Source organism: Neoarius graeffei, chromosome 27, assembly GCF_027579695.1.
Source record: "Neoarius graeffei isolate fNeoGra1 chromosome 27, fNeoGra1.pri, whole genome shotgun sequence".
NCBI lineage: Eukaryota > Metazoa > Chordata > Actinopteri > Siluriformes > Ariidae > Neoarius > Neoarius graeffei.
Window position 1 is genome coordinate 27,160,674 of NC_083595.1, and position 25,372 is coordinate 27,186,045.

The window sequence follows — 25,372 nt, forward strand, 5'->3', positions numbered from 1 at the left end:
CCTTGCATTTTCCAACATGACAATGCCAAACCACACACTGCATCAATTACAGCATCATGGCTGCGTAGAAGAAGGGTCCGGGTACTGAACTGGCCAGCCTGCAGTCCAGATCTTTCACCCATAGAAAACATTTGGCGCATCATAAAACGGAAGATACGACAAAAAAGACCCAAGATAGTCGAGCAACTAGAATCCTACATTAGACAAGAATGGGTTAACATTCCTATCCCTAAACTTGAGCAACTTGTCTCCTCAGTCCCCAGACGTTTACAGACTGTTGTAAAGAGAAAAGGGGATGTCTCACAGTGGTAAACATGGCCTTGTCCCAACTTTTTTGAGATGTGTTGTTGTTATGAAATTTAAAAATCACCTAATTTTTCTCTTTAAATGATGCATTTTCTGGGGGCGTCATGGCTCAGGTGGATAAGGCGCCATACCATAAATCCGGGGACCCAGGTTCGAATCCGACCCGAGGTCATTTCCCGATCCCTCCCCGTCTCTCTCTCCCGCTCATTTCTGTCCTATCCAATAAATTTCTGTCCTATCCAACAAAAAGGTGAAAAAAGCCCCCAAAAAATCTTTAAAAAAAAATGATACATTTTCTCAGTTTAAACATTTGATATGTCATCTATGTTCTATTCTGAATAAAATATGGAATTCTGAAACTTCCACATCATTGCATTCCATTTTTATTTACAATTTGTACTTTGTCCCAACTTTTTTGGAATTGGGGTTGTACGGTTTATTTTACTTATTGTTTTTTGTTGCTATATGCTGTTTATTAGTACCATTATTTAGATTTCTTTTACACTGTATTTTTTCCCTAGAATTTCTGATTATTTTCTTAGCCTGTTTCTTAAGTTTGTGTCTTTATCTTTGTTTATAGATAGTTTTTAGCATTGTAAGAGCCAGATTTTGTTTTGGAAAATGCTAATATACCATTATTATTATTATTATGAGCATTACAGGCATTAAGCCGATGCTCTTCAGAGCAATGTACACTAGGACCGTGACATACCCACTGCAGTGGGCAGCCTGGGGAGCAGCTGGGAGTTAGATGCCTTGCTCAAGGGCATTTCAGCCATTCCTACTGGCCCAGGGAATTAAACAGGCGACCTTTTGGTCCCAAAGCTGCTTCTCGAACCATTAGGCCATGGCTTTCCCATGTGCCTTTGTATGTAAACTAATTCAAAAATGAATGCAGTAAATGAGTTCACCAGGCCTAGTATGTTTGTGGACCCACCTTAGTGTCATCTTCAGGGGTTTTGCGGCCTACCCCCCGTGGCATTAGCTCCACCTCCTCTCCCGCTTCCTCATTCTGTAAAACCAATCACAATATACACTAATAAGCACCAGATCTTAAAGTAAAATGGCAGTAGTGATTCAGTAAAAAAAAAAAATTGCCCAAGCACCTTTTCTACGGAACCATGACTGCTGATCTTCAGAACTGTTACTACGGTGATGTAGAGGAGTAAGAGGATGCCTGGATTGACGTACACGGGCCAATCATGCTTTGTGTTGAATATGAGGTCATCGGCGTAGGAGGAGCAATTAAAAGGGGAAATTATATCCTTAAGGCCAAAAAGCCTGGAGAAAAAGAGAAGCTTCAGGTTAGAATGATGTGTGTGTGTCCTCATTTCTAAGCTTTTATGTCTCAGAGTATGTCTATGCCAGTATGGCATCGAGCCCTCACAGCTAGGGGACTTCCCAGATCACTTCACTTCCTGTCAATCCTTGCTCCCCTTCACTCGCACCATGGAAAATCAACAATCTGGAACATTCCCAGCCAAGTCTTCATCCCTGCACCCACTCACACTTATACACGACACATCATCCTACGTTCATCACACGCTGCCTCTTCCTTCTCACATTTACATAACACAGATTATGAGTGAGTGGTGTTATCGGTTTGAAAGATGAGGGGCAAAATGTAGGTGAGAACAGGAATTGGGGAGAGAAATATAATGTGTGAAAGGAAAAATAACACTAACACAATAGCACAATGAGAGTATCCCAGTAGCACCATTAATTCTAGCTGCTGAAAGTTTCATTTATATGATATCCTGTGTCTAATCCAAAGAGAGTGGGACGCCTTCCAACACACTGTAATGACTCTCAGCTGCTGTAAAGCCAGCAAATACAGCGCACTTCAGAAATGTTTAGGAGCTGAGAAGTAGGACGACAATTCCAAACAACACAACTAATCACGGTGATACGTTATGAAATATGTTCTATGCAAATTGTAGTAATCACGACGATGAATTGCGTGGTGCGTGTTGCACCATCATCCATCGTCTGGACTCCAGATATAAACAAGTAGCAGAACACCAACATTCTCCTCCCGAAACAATGAGTCGACATCAAACACCAACATACTGCATGTGACACATGCTGTGATCCAACAACAACATCATCAACTAGACCTGTGCACAATTTCCTACCACTTTCCCCTGAATGAACCTGCTGTTCTAATTCTACCACATAGAAATGTACACGACTTTAGATATGCTCAGATTGAAAATGAATACAATTCAGTTTACTTGAAGGGGAAAGGATGCAGGAGTGGGGAAAAAAAACACCTTTCAGTTATTTTCAGTGAAATGAGCAATAATTGGTTTCTTTTTATTTCTTACTCGGAGAAATAACCTGGAAAATATGCAGCATAGGAGAAAAAATAGTGCTGTGTTTTATTAGAGACTGCGTTTTATCAGTAATTCCTGAACTCTGACCAGGAAAAAAGCAATGAAAAATGTAATCAATTCAAAATTCCTACTTGGCACGAGCCTTCTCACCTACCGTACGAGATCTTTCAAGCTGAACATCAAATCAACATGGCTGCTCACAACATCATAAGTAAACAAAGTAGCACATCTTACCTTTAAAAATTCAATCATCATACAGTAGGCATAGAACAATTCACGATTCGATTCGATTCAATTCACGATACTGGGTTCATGATTTGATTTTCCCACCATGTTTTTGGGGGAAAAAAATGAAGAAATTTTTAATTACAAAAAAAAAAGAAGCAACATTTATTTTCCGTTTTTTTAATCAATTTAATTGTTTTTAGTTAATAAAAAAATATTGTTTCATTTTCTTAATAACCAACAGGATTTGTAGGATTTCAACAAATTTACTCACATTTGTTAGGCTGGAGTAAAATATCATGGCCTATTAACTAAAGTATTCCTTTTATTAAAAATGAAAAAGTTAATACCAAATAAATCATAGGTGCTAAAAAAGGCAACTGAACTTGCTTGAAATTCTTGAAGATGTTTCACCTCTCATCCGAAAGGCTTCTTCGGTTCTGTCTGACTAGTGGGGAGTTTCACGTATTTATCCTCTAGTCGTTTCAGGACTGCAATGTACGTATTTTAGCCAGAGAAGACCAGTGGTTTGAAAGAGGAGTAAAAGAAGCCATCTTTGTCAACCTGGAACAACCATCGCTGAACAGAGGAGGTGGTCTGAGACACCACTTATCAGCCACCTACAATGCAGTCCTTGGCACACTTCCCAGAAAACTGAATACACATCCACACCAAAGACTCAGCTGACTTCACTGACTCACATGATGGCAGAGAGAGCCAACGACCCACAGATCACTTGAACGACCCTCTAGGCTGCTAACACCACTCACACCCGGCCTCCAGTGACCCTAACACCTACAGGATGACCGAGAGGGTGAACAACCCATGTGACCTCAACGACTCTCCTTAGGGTTGCTTTTGGTCCACTAGAGCAGGGGTTCCCAAACTTTTCCATGCCAAGGCCCCCCAAACAGCATTAGCTTCTGGCCGGGGACCCCCTTTGCAAACCCACAGACAATGCTACAAAATATGTAAAGAAACATCAACTTTTAGAATGTTTTCTCTTACTTTTATTCAATATTCAATAATTGTTACATTTGTTTAGCATAAGAATATTATTAACCAACATGTTTTCAACACAAATATTTTCGCACTGAACAATAAACTTTTCAACAAACTGTTGATAAGAACAGCACAAAAGAAATCAAACCACTCTCAATTGTGTGTGTGTGTGTGTGTGTGTTTGGGAGTGACAGACGGTTTACACTAGTGGGAGGGATGGGCTTGGTGGCTCCTACATAGTTTGTCAACCCTGGAATTAATCTCCGTCAGTGCCATACGCATGTCATTGTCCACATGTAGACGTGCTCTATGTTTGGTTTTCAGTACCTTTAAAGTTGAAAAGCCAGACTCACACAAGTAGGTTGTTGCAAAAGGGAGAAGGCATTTCAATGCCCTGTCAGCCAAGCTGGGATAGTCCTTTCTTACATGTAGCCAGTAGTTAGACAGGGGAAGAGCCTCAAAGTCCATTTTTAAATCCCCTGAGTTTGTCATCTCAATCAGCTCCTCCTGTGACTTTAAGTCCAGACTAGAACCGACACCGGGGGCAAAGGGGTTCCTAACCCAGTTTAAATGTGTGTTTTCGAGGTCAGGGAAATGGTCTTTGAAATATCCTTGGAGGTGCTCCAGGTGGGACTGGATCAATGGAGAGACGGAGCCCAAATCATCACATGACAGCAGCTCCTGGTGAAGTAGTGGGAACATTTCTGTAACTCCCTCCTGGAGCTTGTTTGACCACAGCATGATCTTTTTGGAAAAAGCACGCACTTTGTCTTGCACCTGGAGTATGTATGTGTCACGTCCTTGCATGCTTTGATTCAGTACATTTAGATGCTGGAAAATGTCTGACATGCATGCAAGTTTGCGGATCCAGGTTGCATCGGTGAACCGATCTGCCAGCTGATGCTTTTCAGATGAGAGGAACTCTGCAACCTCCCTCCGCAGCTCATAGACACGGTTCAAAACTGCGCCCCGTGACAGCCAGCGCACGTTCGAGTGAAGCAGCAGCCCCTCAAAACGAGTGCCCATCTCATTACAAAGCAGGGTAAACAGTCTGTGTTTCATGGGACGGGCTTTAATCAAATTCACTACTTGTATAACCTCCTGTAGTACCTGATTCAACTCGTTATCCATCCTTTTTGCGACCAGTGCCTCGCGATGGAGCATGCAGTGTGTGGCCACTACATGCGGGGCCTTCTGCTTAATGAGAGCGGTCACTCCACTGATCTTCACGGTCATTGCCGCGGCTCCATCCGAACACACCCCCACACAACGGGTCCAGTCCAATCCGTTAGACTCGATGTAATCGTCCAAAACTTGAAAAATGTCTTTCCCAGTAGTTCTTCTTTCAAGTGCTTTACAAAATAGTATTCCTCCACAATACGCTAGTTTGAGGAGCAAAGCAGCTTGATAAATGGCGCAAACCACAACGTCACAGGCAATCGGAGAGATGAGCATGGCAAACAACGTTTCGATATGATGTATTATTATCTCATCTCATCTCATTATCTCTAGCCGCTTTATCCTGTTCTACAGGGTCACAGGCAAGCTGGAGCCTATCCCAGCTGACTACGGGCGAAAGGTGGGGTTCACCCTGGACAAGTCGCCAGGTCATCACAGGGCTGACACATAGACACAGACAACCATTCACACTCACATTCACACCTACGCTCAATTTAGAGTCACCAGTTAGCCTAACCTGCATGACTTTGGACTGTGGGGGAAACCGGAGCACCCGGAGGAAACCCACGCGGACACGGGGAGAACATGCAAACTCCGCACAGAAAGGCCCTCGCCGGCCCCGGGGCTCAAACCCGGACCTTCTTGCTGTGAGGCGACAGCGCTAACCACTACACCACCGTGCCGCCCATGTATTATTATTAATAATTATATTTTATAATAATGATTAAAAAACTAATTACAATATATTTAATAATAATTATTTTAAAAATATTTTTTTTTCGCAATTTTTTTGTTATCGTCCCTCCAACTTTCTGAGGCCCCCCCTAGCGCCCCCTGGCGGCCCCCACTTTGAAAACCACTGCACTAGAGGATAAATACCTGGAACTCCCCACTAGTCAGACAGAACTGAAGAAGCCTTTTGGATGAGAAGTGAAACATCTTCAAGAATTTCAAGTAAGTCCAGTTGCCTTTTTTAGTACCTACAGTTTATGATGACCTCGATAACTGAGAACCTTCACAGACTTGATATCAAATAGGTCTTTTCTTCATAAACTTTTATGAACATTTCCATTGCCTCTATTTGCTTCTCCTGTCGTGGAAGTCTGAACTTCAAAAGTGGCCAAAAAAACCACACTTACACAAAAGAGGTTACCTGTGAAAGCGCCTTTATTGCATTGAGACAATTCCGACACTGAGTGGCTCCAGACTACACTGACCTCTGAACTTCCGCCAACAATTTTTAAAGCTTTGTCCCAGTACAAGAGACCAACCCTAGAACCGCCCCAAAACAAAATGGCAGCTTCTATTAAAATTCAAAATTAAAAGGACTTTTCTTTGTTTGAACACGAGACTTGTGCTCGAACTCAGGCAAAATAACACAACATAATTTCACCATGATCTTAGTAAAATAACTGTAGCAAACTAATGCAGGTGTGTGTGTGTGTGTGTGTGTGTGTGTGTGTTAGACCCATAAAATATTGGCACAGAGATAACTGTGGCCACAGGAACAGAAATCCCAACACGTTCTGATGCTCTAAACAGCAAGTTCGAGGTATAAAATAACCTTACACTCTTCTGTAAAAAGAGAGCTCTGATTTCTTGTGAAATCTATTTGTACAGTCAATCACACAACAGCTCTTTCCCATTTTAGATCCGTTTTTTTTTCAGCATTAGAGCTGTTACTTCCACCTACAGTGAAGTCACGTGCATTCCCAATATTGTACGTTACCCTCTGATGTCTGTACAACACAATTACAGTTAGGAAAAACTAGGAGATTATGCAGCATGATAATAATCGCTATTCATTTTTTTTTAAAATTTGATTCGAATGGTCATAAATTGGTATCAAGATTTATTGCTGTGTGATATCTCTTTAGATGCCTAACATACAGACATATTGGCTTGTTGGATCTATAACACCAACTATACAGTTTGCTGATTTGAGGAGGAAAATACAGTGGTGCTTTAAAGTTTGTGAACCCTTTAGAATTTTCGATATTTCTGCATAAATAGGACCTACAACATCATCAGAGTTTCACACAAGTCCTACAAGTAGATAAAGAGAATCCAGTTAAACAAATAAGACAAAATATTATACTTGGTCATTTATTTATTGAGGAAAATGATCCAATATTACATATCTCTGAGTGGCAAAAGTATGTGAACCTTTGCTTTCAGTATCTGGCGTGACCCCCTTGTGCAGCAATAACTGCAACTAAACGTTTCCGGTAACTGTTGATCAGTCCTGCACACCGGCTTGGAGAAATTTTAGCCCGTTCCTCCGTACAGAACAGCTTCAATTCTGGGATGTTGGTGGGTTTCCTCACATGAACTGCTCGCTTCAGGTCCTTCCACAACATTTCCATTGGATTAAGGTCAGGACTTTGACTTGGCCATTCCAAAACATTAACTTTATTTTTCTTTAACCATTCTTTGGTAGAACGACTTGTGTGCTTAGGGTCGTTCTCTTGCTGCATGACTCACCTTCTCTTGAGGTTCAGTTCATGGACAGATGTCCTGACATTTTCCTTTAGAATTCGCTGGTATAATTCAGAATTCATTGTTCCATCAATGATGGCAAGCCGTCCTGGCCCAGATGCAGCAAAACAGGCCCAAACCATGATACTTCCACCACCATGTTTCACAGATGGGATAAGGTTCTTATGTTGGAATGCAGTGTTTTCCTTTCTCCAAACATAATGCTTCTCATTTAAACTAAAAAGTTCTATTTTGGTCTCATCCGTCCACAAAACATTTTTCCAATAGCCTTCTGGCTTGTCCACATGATCTAACAATGGTCTTGAATTTCCTCTATTTGTACACAATCTGTCTGACTGTGGATTGGTGGAGTCCAAACTCTTTAGAGATGGTTTTGTAACCTTTTCCAGCCTGATGAGCATCAACAACACTTTTTCTGAGGTCCTCAGAAATCTCCTTTGTCTGTGCCATGATACACTTCCACAAACATGTGTTGTGAAGATCGGACTTTGATAGATCCCTGTTCTTTAAATAAAACAGGATGCCCACTCACACCTGATTGTCATCCCATTGATTGAAAACACCTGACTCTAATTTCACTTTCAAATTAACTGCTAATCCTAGAGGTTCACATACTTTTGCCATTCACAGATATGTAATATTGGATCGTTTTCCTCAATAAATAAATGACCAAGTATAATATTTTTGTCTCATTTGTTTAACTGGATTCTCTTTATCTACTTTTAGGACTTGTGTGAAAATCTGATGATGTTTTAGGTCATATTTATGCAGAAATATCGAAAATTCTAAAGGGTTCACAAACTTTCAAGCACCACTGTATACATCAGTCATCAGAGTTAGCTAGATAGCTTGACGTGAAGAAAAGGTGAACAGGGTGTCGTCCCACAGTGTTTTTCCTCACTCTATAGCTCAAACTCTACATCATTCATGTAGCATCATTCTGAGCTACAACTATCCCACTTCTGAGGCAAGTTGAATGCATGGTAATTTTTCAAGCAATGACCTAAGCACTTGTGTAGAACGTAACTAAGAAAAACATGTTTGGAAAACCTCTCTTTACAGACAAGCCCCAATGCCTCATCACTCTTAGAGCAAGACTGAAGTTAGAAGTTAGCAAGAAGTTCCCAATAATCAAACACAGACTAGTAAATGTGTGTTTCGTGTGTGTGTGTTTGGTGCAGTTGTGTTGTGCTCATTAAGCAGAGCAGCAGTGATGTGCCTGGAGGAGTGTGTAGTGCTAAAGTGTACCTGGCCCACAGACTGCTCGGGGTGAGGAAGCTCTGCGCCACTGTACTCTGGTACAAGTACAAACACACCAAGTGCCCCGCTGTGAACAAGCCCACCATCACACACAGCGTGTTGAAACCCAGGTGGCTGATGGGAAGATGGCAGGCCCACCAGGTACACACAAAGATGAAGAGCAGGAAGTAGAAGGAGGAGAAAGCTGAGGGCAATGTGATACCTGTGGAGAGTATCACATACTGATAAATAATTATTTTTCAAGCAAATACAACCCCAATTGCAAACAAATTGGGATGCTGTGTAAACTGTAAATAAAAACAGAATGTGATAATTTGAAAATCATGGAAACCCTATATTTCAGTGAAAATAATACAAAGACAACAACAAATGTTGAAACTGAGGAATTTTATTGTTTTTTGAAAAAAAATATATGCTCATTTTGAATTTGATGTCAGCAACATGTTTCAAAAAAGTTGGGACAGGGGCATGTTTACCACTGTGTTGCATCACCTCTACTTTTAACAACACTCTTAGCCTAGTAAACTAGACCCAACCGCCTAGCGGCCAAAAATATTTTTTGCCTAGCGAATGGGTCTAGCCTCGCACCATATAAACAAAAACACCCAGGGCATCAAATCGTGCCCGCCAATCACAACGCAAGGTTTTTGTTTGGATTCTTTGGGTGGGCTTTTGCAGGAGTGACGACAAAGCTGCGCGACGCTGGAGAAAGCACACCAGGAAAGATGGCTACGGCTAGTGAACAGCGCGCGTTTGACTCCGCTTTGGAATCAGTTTTAGAAGAATTAGACTTGGAGTTTTCGTTGAAACATGAGCAGGAAGAGGCTCTCCGCTCATTCCTTTTCAAGAAGGACGTTTTCGCTGTTTTGCCGACCGGCTATGGCAAAAGTCTGATCTACCAGCTGGCTCCGCTCGTAGCCAAAAGGATGGGGCTAGTTTGTGCAGTACGAAGAATTAATAAACAGCTTTGAAACATTACTTTTTGATTGTTTCTTATTTTGCCGTTATTTTAAATTTAAGGGAAATTATTTCACCAAACACCACTAAATAAAAACTCTCACAAACAGTTTAAGCAAACCCTTGAAAAACACTTGGAAAAAATGTGTATGTGGTACAGACTCCAAACTTGTGGTCATTATCTCCAAACTTCTTAATATCTAGAACCTGTTTATTAATTAATACACATTTTGAAAAATTATTTAATTTCAAGGTCTCCCCCACTGCTTTCTGTCGCTCTGACTACGTCACAGTCACTGTTGCGCTGATTGGTCAGAGCGTTGGCCTATACGCACAGACAGTTTGAAAGACAGTGGTTTGTTCCTCCTACCCGCTTCGGAAATGTGTACGGATCGAGGCCAGACTAAATATTCACATTTAGTCTGGCTTGCCAGGCTACAACACTCTGTAAATGTTTGTGAACTGAGGAGACCAATTGCTGTAGTTCAGAGAGAGAAATGTTGTCCCATTTTTGCCTGATATACAATTTCAGTTGCTCAACAGTTCAGCATCTCCTTTGTCGTATTTTGCGCTTCATAATGCACCAAATGTTTTAAATGGAAGACAGGACTGGACTGCAGGCAGGCCAGTTTAGCACCTGGACTCTTTTACTCTGGAGCCATGCAGTTTTAATATGTGTAGAAAGCGGTTTGGCATTGTCTTGCTGAAAGAAGGAAGGTCTTCCCTGAAACTTTGTTTGGATGGCAGCATATTGCTCTGAAATGTGTATATATCATTCTCCATTCATGATGCTTTCCCAGATGTACAAGCTACCCATGGCACGTGCACTAATGCACCCTCATACCATCACAGATGCTGGCTTTTGAACTGTACACTGATAACAAGCCGGCTGGTCCCTCTCCTCTTTAGCCTGGAGAGCATGGTGTCCATGATTTCTAAAAATAATTTCTACTTTTGATTCGTCAGACATCGGGGCAGTTTTCCACTTCGCCTCAGTCCATCATAAAAGAGCTCAGGCCCAGAGAAGCTGGCAGTGTTTCTGGATATTGTTTATATCTGGTTTTAACTTGCATTTGTGGATGCAGTAATGAACTGTTTTCACAGACGATGGTTTTCTGAAGTGTTCCTGAGCCCATACAGTGATTTCCACTACAGACACATGTCTGCTTTTAATGCAGTGTCTCCTGAGGACCTGAAGATCACAGGCACCCAATATCAGTTTTCAGCCTTGTCTCTTGCATACAGAGATTTCTCCAGATTCTCTGGATCTTTTAATGATATTATGTGCCTTAGAGGATGTGATCCCCAAATTCTTTGCAATTTTACATTGAGGAATGTTATTCTTAAATTGTTGCACTGTTTGCCCACGTAGTCTTTCCCAGAGCGGTGAACCCCTCCCCATCTTTACTTCTGAGAGACTCCGCCTCTCTGGGATGCTCGTTTTATACTCAATCATGTTATTGGCCTGTTGCCAATTAACCAAATAAATTTTTTTTAGCATTACACAGCTGTTTCAGTCTTTTGTTGCCCCGTCCTAACTTTTCTGAAATGTGTCACTGACGTCAAATTCAAAATGATCATATACTTTTCAAAATACAATAAAATTTCTCAGTTTCAACATCTGATATGTTGTCTTTGTACTATTTTCAAGGAAATATAGGGTTTCCATGATTTACAAATCTTCACATTCTGTTTTTATTTATGTTTTACACAGCGTCCCGACTTTTTTGGAATTGGGGTTGTAAGAATAATCTTCAGTACTTGTAAATCAGTTGAAGCAGATGATCGGGCCGTTTTGTTGATCGAATCTTAAATCTGGTCATCGATCAAAAGTAAACATTTGCCACATGTAGACTGCACGCAACCAAAGAGGAAGTCTAATCTCAAATATTTATGTCTGAGAAATTTGTTTTTCACAAAAGTGTCAACCAGGAGATGTTAAAATGGAGTAAGCAATACATCATAATCCATGTTTATCATTAGTGTACAATTATACAATAAATACATTTACATAAAACAATAAATTAAAGCTAGCAATGGATACCTTTGATGCTAATTACAGGTATTTCCTACTAGACTGCAGTGCTGATGAATTCTCAAACCTGTTGGTGTTGAGTTCATTTCAATACCAGATATATATTAATGTGCAGGTTATGATACCTTACTGTTTCTATAGTAACAACATACACAGGAATTGGATGCTCCACAGAAACGGATTAAACCAAAAGTGTGTAAATATTGCTATGAAGAAGTTTTCTGTGAGACGTTGCTGAATTTATTCTCCAGTGTTGATGCTTTGCATGTGGCAAATCTGCATTATTCTCTCACTCAAGAGAAAGAAAATGTCTGGTGAAGGAACGACTGTTTGTATCTGCTTATAACATAAATGGTAATAACTGATAACTATCTTGTTGCGTGAAACATAACTATACAGTAATGTGTTTTTGTTTTTTTTATTCATACAGCTTTTTTATTATTTAAAAAAACATTTCAGGATGTGTCGTTATTGAGAAAGCCTCAACTACAGTGGTCGTAAAAATAACTTTGCTTCATGTCAGACCGTATCACCACCCCATCACTGATTATTTTTCTTTACCATAAATATGCAGGTGATTATAGGAAATTATACGTGCCGATTGGTTGATTAATTCGGAATATTTCTCGATAATCACCTTGAGTGACTCGGCAAAATGGCGGCCAATCACTTCTTCACCGTAAGTGAGGAAGAATTACAAATGATGAAAGAAAATGATGTTCCTAAAAGCACTAAAGATGCTACGACATTTGGTCTAAAACTATTCAAAGGTAAGGTGGAATTGTGGTTTATTTTATCGATTTCAAAACAGGCTTGTAGTACTCGAGTCCAACTCGCGCCCTAATTTTAAGGACTCGTGACTCAACTTGGACTTGAGCACTGATGACTCGGACTCGTGCATTCATTAACTGCATTCGGACTCATAAATTGGAGACGAGGACTCGGATTTTTTCTTTATTTTGTAACATGCCATAATAATTTAGTATAAGATATTTATATCTACAGTGTCTTGCAAAAGTATTCATGCCCCTCGAACATTTTCACATTTTTCCACCTTACAACCACAAACTTAAAAGTTTTTTATTGAGATTTTATGTGATAGACCAACACAGAGTAGCACATAATTGTGAAGTGAAACGAAAATGATAAATGGTCTTCAAAAATTTAAACAAATAAAAATCTGAAAAATGTGGTGTGCATTAGTATTCAGCCCCCTGTACTCTGATACCTCTAAATACAATCCAGTGCAATCAATTGCCTTCAGAAGTCATCTAATTAGTTAATAGAGTCCTACTGTGTGTAATTTACTCTCAGCATAAATACACTTGTTCTGTGAAGGCCTCAGTGGTTTGTTAGAGAACACTGAAGAACAAACAGCATCATGAAGACCAAAGAACTCACCAGACAGGTCAGGGATAAAGTTCTGGAGAAGTTTAAAGCAGGGTTAGGTTATAAAAAAAATCCCAAGCTCTGAACATCTCAAGAAGCACTGTTCAATCCATCATTCAAAAATGGAAAAAGTATGGCACAACTGCAAACCTACCAAGACACGGCCGTCCACCTAAACTGACAGAGCGAGCAAGGAGAGCACTGGTCAGAGAAGCAGCCAAGAGGCCCATGATCACTCTGGAGGAGCTGCAGAAATCCACAGCTCAGGTGGGAGAATCTGTGCACAGGACAACTATAAGCCGTACACTCCACAAATCTGGCCTTTTTGGAAGAGTGGCAAGAAGAAAGCCATTGTTGAAAGACAGGCATAAGAAGCCATGTAGGGGACACAGCAAACATGTGGAAGAAGGTGCTTTGGTCAGATGAGACCAAAGTTGAACTTTTTGGCCTAAATGCAAAGCGCTATGTGTGGCGGAAAACTAACACTGCTCATCACCCTGCACACACCATCCCCACTTTGAAACATGGTGGTGGCAGCATCATGCTATGGGGATGCTTTTTTTCAGTAGGGACAGGGAAGCTGGTCAGAGTTGATGGGAAGATGGATGGAGCTAAATACAGGGCAATCCTGGAAGAAAACCTGTTGGAGGCTGCAAAAGACTTGAGACTGGGAAGGAGATTCACCTTCCAGCAAGACAATGACCCTAAACATACAGCCAGAGCTACAATGGAATGGTTTAGATCAAAGAATATTCATGTGTTAGAATGGCCCAGTCAAAGTCCAGACCTAAATCCCATTGAGCATCTGTGGCAAGACTTGAAAATTGCTGTTCACAGACGCTCTCCATCCAATCTGGCTGAGCTTGAGCTATTTTGCAAAGAAGAATGGGCAAAAATTTCAGTGTCTAGATGTGCAAAGCTGGTAGAGACATACCACAAAAGACTTGCAGCTGTAATTGCAGCAAAAGGTGGCTCTACAAAGTATTGACGCGGGGGGGGCTGAATACTAATGCACATCACATTTTTCAGATTTTTATTTGTTTAAAATTTTGAAGACCATTTATCATTTTTCGTTTCACTTCATAATTATGTGCTACTCCATGTTGGTCTATCACATAAAATCTCAATAAAAAACTTTTAAGTTTGTGGCTGTAAGGTGGAAAAATGTGAAAAAGTTCAAGGGGTATGAATACTTTTGCAAGGCACTGTACGTTAATTTTTGTACTAATTTCATGTAAGGGTGTCACACCTGTACGTGTGCATCAGATAGACTCTTGGGCACGCTCTGGACAGTGTGCGCACCAAGAGGACTCTCTCGCACACTGTAAACGACTCGCACCTGTACAGGATTAAGACGCAATCAGTGCGCCGATATAAAAACTGTGAAAACACACTTACTTTGCGAAGTATTGAGTTGCGTTGCTGACACATTACCGAGCCTTATTTCCTTGTTTGGGTTCCTGATCCCTGATTTCCTGTTTCTCGTCTTTGATTCTGCCAAGTCTATGATAGCCTGTTTGTGCCTCGCTCGACCTATTGCCTGTTTCACTGTTTTACGATTTTGCCTGCCATTCTGGATCGTTTACCTGTCTTCACTTGTATTAATAAACACACCTTCTGAACTTACATCCATCTCCCAACCATCTCTGACAGAGTACTTCGCACTCCCTGACAAAGAGAAGCACATTCACTTGTTCATATGTCATGTTCAGGAACAAACTAATGTTAATGGCGCTAAAACAGCCACCGTCAAATGGTGCAGTTGGAGTGTTGGACTCGGACTCGGATCAATAATGGACTCAACTCGAAATTTTCTTTGATGACTTGGACTTGACTCGGACTTAAACACTGGGGACTTGAGACTGGACTCGGACTTGAGGTTTAATGACTCGGGTACAACACTGTTTCAAAACAAAGTATTTTATGTGACTCGCATAGATAAGTGACAAGTCTGCGACGTGCCTTTATTACATTTGTATACCGCTTTTGAAGTGTGAAATCAATTATTTTTAATACTTTAAAAAAAAAATCATCTGTGTGTTTATACTAAAACAATTATCCGCCTCAGGCTCAGTGAATAATAACCTCGACTTCGTTTCAGTTATTATTCACTGATATTCACGTCGTCTTCAGTGAATAATTGTTAAATAACAGCACACCCCGTTGTTTTTATTATTCCGTAATTAACTTTAGTGACATTTCTGTGTAAATTATTTCCTTGAGGACAATACATGTCCAAAGCATGAGTGTTTTGGTGTACTTTCTGTATGCTGCATACAGTATCTGTGTTTTCTACATGTTCCATATTATCAGACTGCATGTTATAAAAATATACGCATTCCTTCACTGTGAATGATTTCTCTGTATACAATTCTCCATATGTACATTCCATATTAATGTATGTGTGTTGTGTCTCACCAGCCAGCCCCAGCAGCGTGACGGCCAGTACTCTGCCCATGTTGTGGAGAAAGCGCTGAGCTGTAGCTCTGAGACGGGCACACAGCTGAGCTGGTCCTCTGGTCTTTTCCTCCTTCTTGTCCTCTTCCTCCTCCCCCTCGCCGCCTTCCTCCTTCTTCTCCTCCTCCTCTTCCTCCTCCTCCTCCTCTTCTTCTTCGTCTGTTTGGGTCTCCTAAAATGAATTCAGGAAGGAGTCTCCAGTATCAGGGCTTTGTAACAGTCACAGGTTAAGCTGCTCCTTTTTCAGACACTGGGAAGTCTTCAAAATCAGAAGAGTTTGCTCTTTCCAGATTCTAGATAACGTAACAAGCTGCATTTTTGTCTTATTAACTTTCCAACTTTAAATGTGTCTATAAACAGACAAAAGTTCTTTAATTAATTTTAAAAAAATGTAAATCATTGGCAATTGTGTTATTAGAGGAATGAAACACTTTGGGACATGCAGTTATGGGAAAATACTCAGCTCCGGGGTCGTGGATTAGTTTCCTAAAATAGCACGCCCCATCATGTTTTATTTCTTACTTATCATAAGCAAAGTCTATAACAGCCTGTCACAAACACTGATGCTGTTCTTGTGTACCACGACCAAATACCTGGAATTGTCTAGACTAGAGGTTTCGAAGATCAGCACATGGTTCAGACTGAAAAGTTTGTTTAATTAAAACTCAAACTATATTTTGTACTTGACTTGAAAAACGTATGTGATATAACCAAAACTGCTGGATCTGCCACTGCATATAAAACTGTCCAACTTAAAGGGGACATTTTATGATTAACTCACTTTTTCAGTGCTTGTGCACATACATGTGGGTATCTGGAGCCTACCAACACACAAACTCTGAAATCAGACACAGAGTCCGTTTCTTTTGGGCTGCCTATTTCAGAAAACATGTGCTTCAACAAGAAGTTCAGCTTTGTCTCCACTTTCTAGGTCACAAGCGGAGCTCTTTCTTGGGTTTCATGTGACTTTTTTTTAGCGATTTCACTTCCGCTAAAACAGCTGGTGGTCTAGCAAACTACAACAGCTGCCGTAGTGCAAACAACTAGCGATAACTTATCAGAGTATGCTCGTAACCTAGAAGCCACTGCTCGCTTTAGATATATTCAGAAGATTGCTATGTCCAATGGAATCGACCCCTACAGTCTGGGAAAGAAGGATTTGTCATACGATCTCGAAAACTACCCTTCAGTCGAGTTCCCCGACATCTCGAACTATCTGGTGTTGCAGACGTCCTTCTACACCACAAAACAGATGAAAGCGTGGAAGAGTATGGAGGCTTACAACTTTTTTGTACGTGGCTGGGTAAAGGACCTCGGGATCAAGTCGCTGACGAATGAATCCTGTATTGTTTTCGCCCGTGTAAGTATGTTTTTTTTTAAACTCTTCGTTCGCGTCTTTACAACGAACTGCTGCAAGTTGAAGTGTAAACAAACAGCAGTTAGCTTGATTCTCACTTGTGCCGGCTCTTATCTCTGAGGTAAATCATTCACAAAGATCATCAGAAACCCCTTTAAAGACCTGGATCTTAGTTAAACAAGAAGGAGAAGTGATCACGGCGCATTGTAACTGTACGGCTGGGGAAGAATTTTGCCGCGACCTTCATGCATATTGACTTTGTGAGGAGGAAACAAAGAAACAGCTGGGGACTTTAGCGCTTCGTGACTAAAAAAAGTACCGTAAAATAATGACACATAGCAAGAAAAGTCCTTGGAAAATGCTAAGGACATAGCTGAGAGGGAAATACAAACCTTTCACCAAGTGATCGCTGCAAACTCGAGCGTGCTTTAACTCGGCTCCCTTTGATTTCAGTGAGAGGTTCGAAAGCAACCTTTTTCGACGTCTTTTTGTGAAATCCTGTGTTCGTTCACCTTTTTTTTTTAGTTCACGGGGAACCCTGAAGAAATTTTTATCAGTTTCATGGTTTGATCGATTCGAACAACCTAAAACAACGCAAGTGTAAGGCATTTTTCATGCAAGCAATGCACCTTCTCCGTACAAACACTTTGTCAACTGAGCTTTGGTAGACCACCAGCTAAAGTTTTGAATAACTAATGAGGCGGATGTGACGTCACGTGAAACTCAAGAATTAGCACTATACCACCCCATCTGAGTATCTCCACTTATGGTTTGAGAATTGCCATTGCGAATGAATACTCATAAGGAAAGTGATACCTGACTGACTGGCAGAAGAGGGGGATTTGGTGAGCAGTGAGTCATTTAAAGGAACAGGCGCTCAAATAGGCCATTTTGAACAGGGGGAGATAGAGAGAGAAGCCTTTATTTGTCACACGTACACTCAAGCACAGATTTAAGCACACAGTGAAATTCGTCCTCTGCATTTAACCCATCTGAAGCAGTGAATACACACACACACACACACACACACACAAGTGAGCAATGAGCAAACACATACCTAGAGCAGTGCTACAGCACCTGGGGAGCAGTTGGAGGTTAACATGGCTGCCCCATGTTAACCTAACCGCATGTCTTTGGACTGTGGGGGAAACCAGAGCACCCGGAGGAAACCCACGCAGACACGGGGAGAACATGCAAACTCCACACAGAAAGGCCCCCGTCAGCCGCTGGGCTCGAACCCAGAACCTTCTTGCTGTGAGGCGACAGTGCTAACCCACTACACCACTTCTGGAGAGAAGGTGCTGTGGTGCTTTTTCCTTGTGGTATTTTGACCAAAGCCTGTCACATTACGACCTCAGGGAACTGAGTCAACATGTGGAAAAGGGGTATAATGAGTCACCTTTACCCAGCAGTTTTTGCTGTGCTATATGAATTGGTCAGTTTTAGCTTCCAGTTCATTAGCAGTTATATTTTCTCTAAGTTCTGTTCTGCACTGCATGATGGGAAACCGTAGTGCCAAAAAGGGTGCAACACACTTTATTTGTTCAGTAATTATTCGGCATTATGTGCCTCTTTTCATTGTATTTATCAGTAACACTAGCCAGTTATATACACTCAAACATAAAACAGAAAATAATCTAGTACAGGGGTATTCGATTACAATCTATAAAGATCCAATTACATTAAATCTGCTTTGTTGACAAAGTTCCAAATTCCATGAATGGCCACCAGAGTTCCCTTAACTATTAATGACTAGTTGGGGAAGCCATGGCCTAAAGGTTAGAGAAACAGCTTTGGAACCAAAAGGTCACTGGTTCGATTCCCTGGATCAATAGGAATGGCTGAAGTGCCCTCGAGCAAGACACCTAAACCCCAACTGCTCCCCAGGCTGCCCACTGCTGTGGGTACATCAGGGTCCTGTCGTATGACGCTCTGGATAAGAGCGTCTGCTAAATGCCTGTAATGTAATTATGTTTATGATGCTTCTTTTGACTTGTACCAGGCTTGTAGTATTCAAGTCCGACTCGTGCCCTAATTTTAAGGATTTGTGACTTGACTTGGACTTGAGCACTGATGACTCGGACTCGTGCATTCATTAACTGCATTCGGACTTGTAGATTGGAGACGAGGACTGGGATTTTTTCTTTATTTTTTGTAAAATGCCATAATAATTTGGCAGAAGATATTTATAGCTACATTAATTTTTATACTAACTTCGTGCAAGAGAATGCACATTCACCTGTTCATACGTCATGTTCAGGAACAAACTAACGTTACTGGTGCTAAAATGCCTGGAGAGACGCCCCTAGGATTGTCCGCTTTGCTTATACAGACTTCTCGTGCCATGGGAAAAAATGCACTGCTATGTGTTCCATATGTAGAAGAACTATCGAGGAGACGACGGGGACAACCTTGAACTTCAATTGTCATTTGGCGAGACTCCACCCAGAGAAGGAAGTGACACGCTATGTTCATTGCTCTGGTGATAGTGGGCGGGGCTTGCTGAGCGATGAACTAGCTAGTGTTAACCCTCTCTCATGTTATTTGCCCTGCTGATAGTGGGCGGGGCTTGCTGAACGATGAAGAAGCTTTTTATCTGTAGCCTGTTAACTAAAACGGGGCAGTCGAGCAGCAACGTTAGTCCAACACAGTAGCAGAGACGCTTTTACATAAAGGCAGCAACAGCCACCGTCAAATGGTGCTATTGGAGTCTTGTTCTTGGACTCAGCTTGGATCAACAGAGGACTCAACTCGAAATTTTCTTTAATGCCTTGGGCTTGACTCGGACTTGAACACTGGGGACTCGAGACTGGACTGGGACTCGAGGTTTAGTGACTCGACTACAACATTGTGCGGTAATATTCAGCCCATCCTGGAGCAAATTGCTTGGTATAGTATGCCTGTTTCCCCCTTCCTTTTTTTCTTTCTTTTAAAATATAAAATAGCAGCCCCAAGAAATGAATGAATGAATGAATTATATAAATATTTATCTGAACTGCCAACAGAAACCAATGGACTAAAACATGTTAACATGATATTATCTTTTTGACAGCATTCAGTCATGACTTTTGAGCACCAGGTGCCGATATACCTGAATGGTGTGTAATGTATGGGCTCAGTAATTCGCCCACTGGTCAAATAAGTCTACCCACTACTTATCTCACTTACTACATGATCCGAAGTCAACTGGAGTTGAGCGATACCGAAAGAGTGAAAAAAAACCCCTATGTATTTTGATTTATATATGTATCTATATATAAAATGTGTGTGTGTGTCATGCTCCCATACATACATGAGTTCAAATACTAGCTGTGTTAATCTGCCAAACTGGTGAAATCATTTCTGCAGTTCAAACAGGAAGAACAAATAATCCTCTGAGCTCTTGAGCAAAACCACTTGACAGAGATATTTGTCTGGCGTGCTTGAACCTGGAACGGGCTGGTCTGACTGCTCCTGGTTTTGGTTAGTTAAATCCTTGAGATTTATCTTCATTCATTCACTCTGCTCTCTGTTTAATGAAGGTGATGTTGACCAGTAATGTCTTGCTTCTCTTCATAACACTATGATCCTGATGGGTGATGTAATGTAATGGTACATAACGTCTTTCTTCTTTCATACAGTAGTGTCGTCTAAACCATTGTTGTAATGCTTCATCACCCATTTATGTTATGCAGGGATAACTTAGCTTCAACCATCAAATCATCATCATCTGATCACAGAGCTACAACACATTCTCATGCCTGTGTCCGTGACTGTTTGCTCCTGGATCGATCTGTGAGGCAGAATCTCTTTGGCGGCAGAGCTCTACATTCTGACATCAAACTTTGTCAATTTGACTCCCTTCAGCACAGAAAGATCAAAACCTAACAGACACTGAAAAGAATTTTCCATCTACTAAATACAGCCCTCATTAAAATTTCCTAGATAATTAAATATTAAAGCTACAGTGATTGACTCAAGGATGTATCCCTGACTCAGTCACAATCAGAGAGAGAGAGAAACTAACACAGGGCTCAACATTAACTTTTAAACCCACTTGCCCTGGGGGACAAGTGAGGGTTAATTTCCACTTGCTCCTCCAATATTATCACTTGCCCCCTATTTTGCGAGTACTACTTTTTTTTTTTAAGGAAAACCACAGAATAGTTGTGAATTGCAACATAAAATGAAGATGACACATTGAGTAGACGTTTGGTTATTGATTAAGTTTATTATTAAATTTGGCTATTGGTTACTTTTTACTTTTACTTGCAACGGACAATAACAATTTTATCCAAAATCGTTTTTCCTGCCTTAGTCGATTTATTTCCATTTCACATGCATGCAGCTGTTGTAAAGTTCTGTGTGTTTGTGTAGAACTCCCTCAGACTGTAGGTTCATTACTCGATAATGTAGAAATCATAAAATAGAAATCGCTAACAAAGTTTGTATGAAGAAAACAATAGGGTGCCAAGACTTTTGAACAGTACTGTATTTGAGAATATTTATATATCTTTGTTACATCATCTACTTCTAGGTTTTAAAAAAAAACAAACACACAAAAAAAAAACCCTGCACTGCGTCATGACAGACAGGATAATGTTTGAGTTTAAAGTTATTGTTTAGTGTGTAGGTTGTGGGTGTTTTATACAGACCTGGCAACCTGTAACTGACTCAGTGCAGCTGGTCTGTTGTGACGCAGCATGGTGGGTTTTTTTTGTTGTTTTGTTTTGTTTTTTTGGGGTTTTTTAAACCTAGAGGTGGATGATGTAAAAAACAAAACAAAACCCAGATATATAAATATTTTGCACAGGACTGTGTTCCTCTGATAACAGAAACAAAGCTCTAGCTCTCTCTGCTCTTAATCTGTTCTGTTCTTTCAGGATTTATCGTGCATGTCGCTCTTTGTTGAGTTTTTTATGCCCGAGTTGTTTGAAACCAATCTGGGTTTTCTGTGTCGAATAAGGAAGCGGCTTCACCTGTAAGAAAATCAAACACTTTCATGAAGGCGCCGACTCAAATGCGAGCAGAAAAAAAATAAAATGAGATTCTTAAGCAAACTCTTCCATCCTCACTTCCGACTTTCCGTTTTTGTAAAATACATTTTAAATACAATTGTGAATTTCTCTGGAGTTTTCAGGCTGAACTCATCTCATCATATTCTTTAACCACTCATTTCTTCGTTGTTCTTAAAGCATTTGCTTCTATTTGTTAACATTTTTCTTGATTGCGGGGAGACGGTAATGCCTTTTATCTATTTCTCTGTTTGAAGAAGCAAAAACAGCACAAAAATTAACCATATTGAAGACAGATTAAGCCTTGCTTGCATGAAAGACAGTGTCTGTCTGACCCCAGCTGTAATTATCACGTGATGTGTGACATCATGCACAAGGAGTCTATAAACAGTACTACCATACTACAACAGCGGGGGGATATAAAATGGCTTATAAAGCAGTAAATGAAACCGAGACTAAGAAAACAGCCAAGACATAATGGCGGATATGTAGTGAGGGACGCTTTTAGGAACTGAAATAAAAGATAAAAAGCCTAATTTTTGTGGTGCTAATTTGCAATATATGCTCATTCCAACTTGCCCGGTTGGGCATGTCGGGGACATATCCCACTTACCCAAATGCGTGTTTCACTTGCCCCGGGCAATCGGGCAGTCCTTAATGTCAAGCCCTGTGACATTAGCTGGGTTTCTATTGCAGTTTTTAGCAAAACAGAAATATTTTAACATTTCCACAAAACACTATTGCAAGTCGTTTGTGTTTTCATTTTGTGGTGTTGTGTGATTAACAGTGTTGTAGTCGAGTCTCTAAACCTCGAGTCCGAGGTCAGTCTCGAGTTCCCAGTGTTCAAGTCCGAGTCAAGTCCCAGTCATTAAAGAAAATTTCAAGTCAAGTCCGAGTCGAGTCCACTACTGATCCGAGTCGAGTCCGACACAAACCATGCTATCAACAGGGCAAATAACATGAGAGAGGGTAAATACTTGCTAGTTCATCGCTCAGCAAACCCCGCTATCAACAGAGCAATGAACACAGCGTGTCACTTCCTTCTCTGGGTGGAGTCTTACCAAATGACAATTGTAGTTCGAGGTTGTCCCCGTCATCTCCTCGATAGTTCTTCTACATATGGAACACATAGCAGTGCGTTTTTTCCCACTGCACGAGAAGTCTGTATAAGCAAAGCGGACAATCCTGGGGCGTCTCTCCAGGCATTTTAGCGCCATTAACGTTAGTTTGTTCCTGAACATGACGTATGAACAGGTGAATGTGCATTCTCTTGCACAAAATTAGTATAAAAATTAATGTAGATATAAATCTTATGCCAAATTATTATGGCATGTCACAAAAAAATAAAGAAAAAATCCAAGTCCTCGTCTCCAAGTTACGAGTCCGAATGCAGTTAATGCACGAGTCCGAGTCCAAGTCACGAGTCCTTAAAATTAGGGCATGAGTCAGACTCGAGTACTACAAGCCTGGTGATTAAAGCTGGGTTTCCTCCTCTTGCGAAAGCTCTTACAGAGCACTCTTTTCCGAAAGGTAGCATTTCTATTTGTTCATGTCATGTCCATGCGAAAATTGCATTTCTATTTCAATTTTAGGAAATATTGCTTCACCGAATCATCTGAATGAAAAATAGCCTCAAAGAGGCTGTAGCTCATACGGGCCAAGATGCCCATAAAATCATAAATATGACAGGTGGTACCACCGTCTTGACAACTTTTATGTACACCCACCTGGGGAACATTGTAAGCGAGTTTGATTGAAATCCCATCAATCCTGCAGGAGCAGGAGCAATTTTTGTAAATTGTGGATGAACGACAACGACAGATGACGGACGACACGTGATCGCATAGGCCGGATGAGTTACTAAAAACCACTTCATGTGAGTGTAAAAAATCTCATCTCATCTCATTATCTCTAGCCGCTTTATCCTGTTCTACAGGGTCGCAGGCAAGCTGGAGCCTATCCCAGCTGACTACGGGCGAAAGGTGGGGTTCACCCTGGACAAGTCGCCAGGTCATCACAGGGCTGACACATAGACACAGACAACCATTCACACTCACATTCACACCTACGGTCAATTTAGAGTCACCAGTTAACCTAACCTGCATGTCTTTGGACTGTGGGGGAAACCGGAGCACCCGGAGGAAACCCACGCGGACACAGGGAGAACATGCAAACTCCGCACAGAAAGGCCCTCGCCGGCCACGGGGCTCGAACCCGGACCTTCTTGCTGTGAGGTGACAGCGCTAACCACTACACCACCGTGCCGCCCAGTGTAAAAAATGTTTTGTGGTATTTGAGAGCTTTTTAGGGTGCTTTCAGACCAACAGCAGTTGGTGCGCACTAAACAGTCCATTCGAACCAAAAGCTCTTAGTTCGGTTCGTTTTTGTCGGTGTGAAAGCATCAATCGCCCTCGGGTGCGCACTAAATCAAGCGGACCGAGACCTCCAAAAAGGGGTGGTCTCGGTCTGCTTGATTCCACACCAAATGTCAACCTCTGGTGCGGTCCCTCTGGTGCGGTCCCTCTGGTGCGGTCCCTCTGGTGAGAACGCAAACCTGGACCAACTCGGGTATAAATACGCATAATATGCACATTTTTTCATTGAAAAGTGGGGTGTGTCTACACTGGATATAATGTAAAAGGCTGCCCACACTAAGAATAGTAACTATTTTAATAACTATAAAGATAATGACGTGAGCATCTACACAATGTGATCATTATAATGTCCTGTAAACAGCGGCATCAGGCACACGCGCGTGCTCCAGCTCTGTCAGCATTCTGTCAGTGGGAAATTCAGATTGCCCTGTATTAACCTACAGCATAACAGATTCTACAGTAAAAGCCGGCTGGCTTGTCAGGCTAACAGACTATAGCCTACCTTGTGGGTCTTTGGAAAGGTGCTTGTCTCATCATCAGCAGGACAGCATTGGTGAAAATAGTGTTCAGCCTCTGCCTGAAATGACGCACTATACGCATTCGGCGAATCCAGTATATCCAAAGATCGCTCTCCAGCTGCAGCCACGACTCATTCCGGAACTGGATATTTTGCCAGAAATGGGTAATGTTTTTTTTTTTAAAGATTTTTTTTGGCTTTTTTCACCTTTATTGGATAGGACAGTGTAGAGACAGGAAATGAGCGGGAGAGAGAGACGGGGAGGGATCGGGAAATGACCTCAGGCCGGAATCGAACCCGGGTCCCTGGATTTATGGTATGGCGCCTTATCCACCTGAGCCACGACGCCCCCAGAAATGGGTAATGTTGACGATATAAAAAGCAAGGACCAGTGCAAGAAACAGTGTGCGAATGTGTCGCTCCATTGTGAAAGTCCAAATTGGCACTTATTTCCACTGGAAGATGACAAAACGTCATGCAGACC

At 41.3% G+C, this 25,372-nt stretch overlaps 1 protein-coding gene across 1 annotated transcript in view; it reads right to left on the bottom strand.

Moving 5' to 3' along the window:
- piezo1 (piezo-type mechanosensitive ion channel component 1) overlaps positions 1 to 25,372 on the bottom strand; it is a 353,209-nt gene that overhangs the window by 108,190 nt on the left and 219,647 nt on the right. The window contains exons 6-9 of the mRNA XM_060911720.1: positions 15,607 to 15,817; positions 8,796 to 9,009; positions 1,413 to 1,587; positions 1,244 to 1,318 (exon numbers count right to left, since the gene is read on the bottom strand). Of these exons, the coding sequence (XP_060767703.1) occupies positions 1,244 to 1,318; positions 1,413 to 1,587; positions 8,796 to 9,009; positions 15,607 to 15,817 (675 nt within the window). The remainder of the gene's footprint in view (positions 1 to 1,243; positions 1,319 to 1,412; positions 1,588 to 8,795; positions 9,010 to 15,606; positions 15,818 to 25,372) is intronic.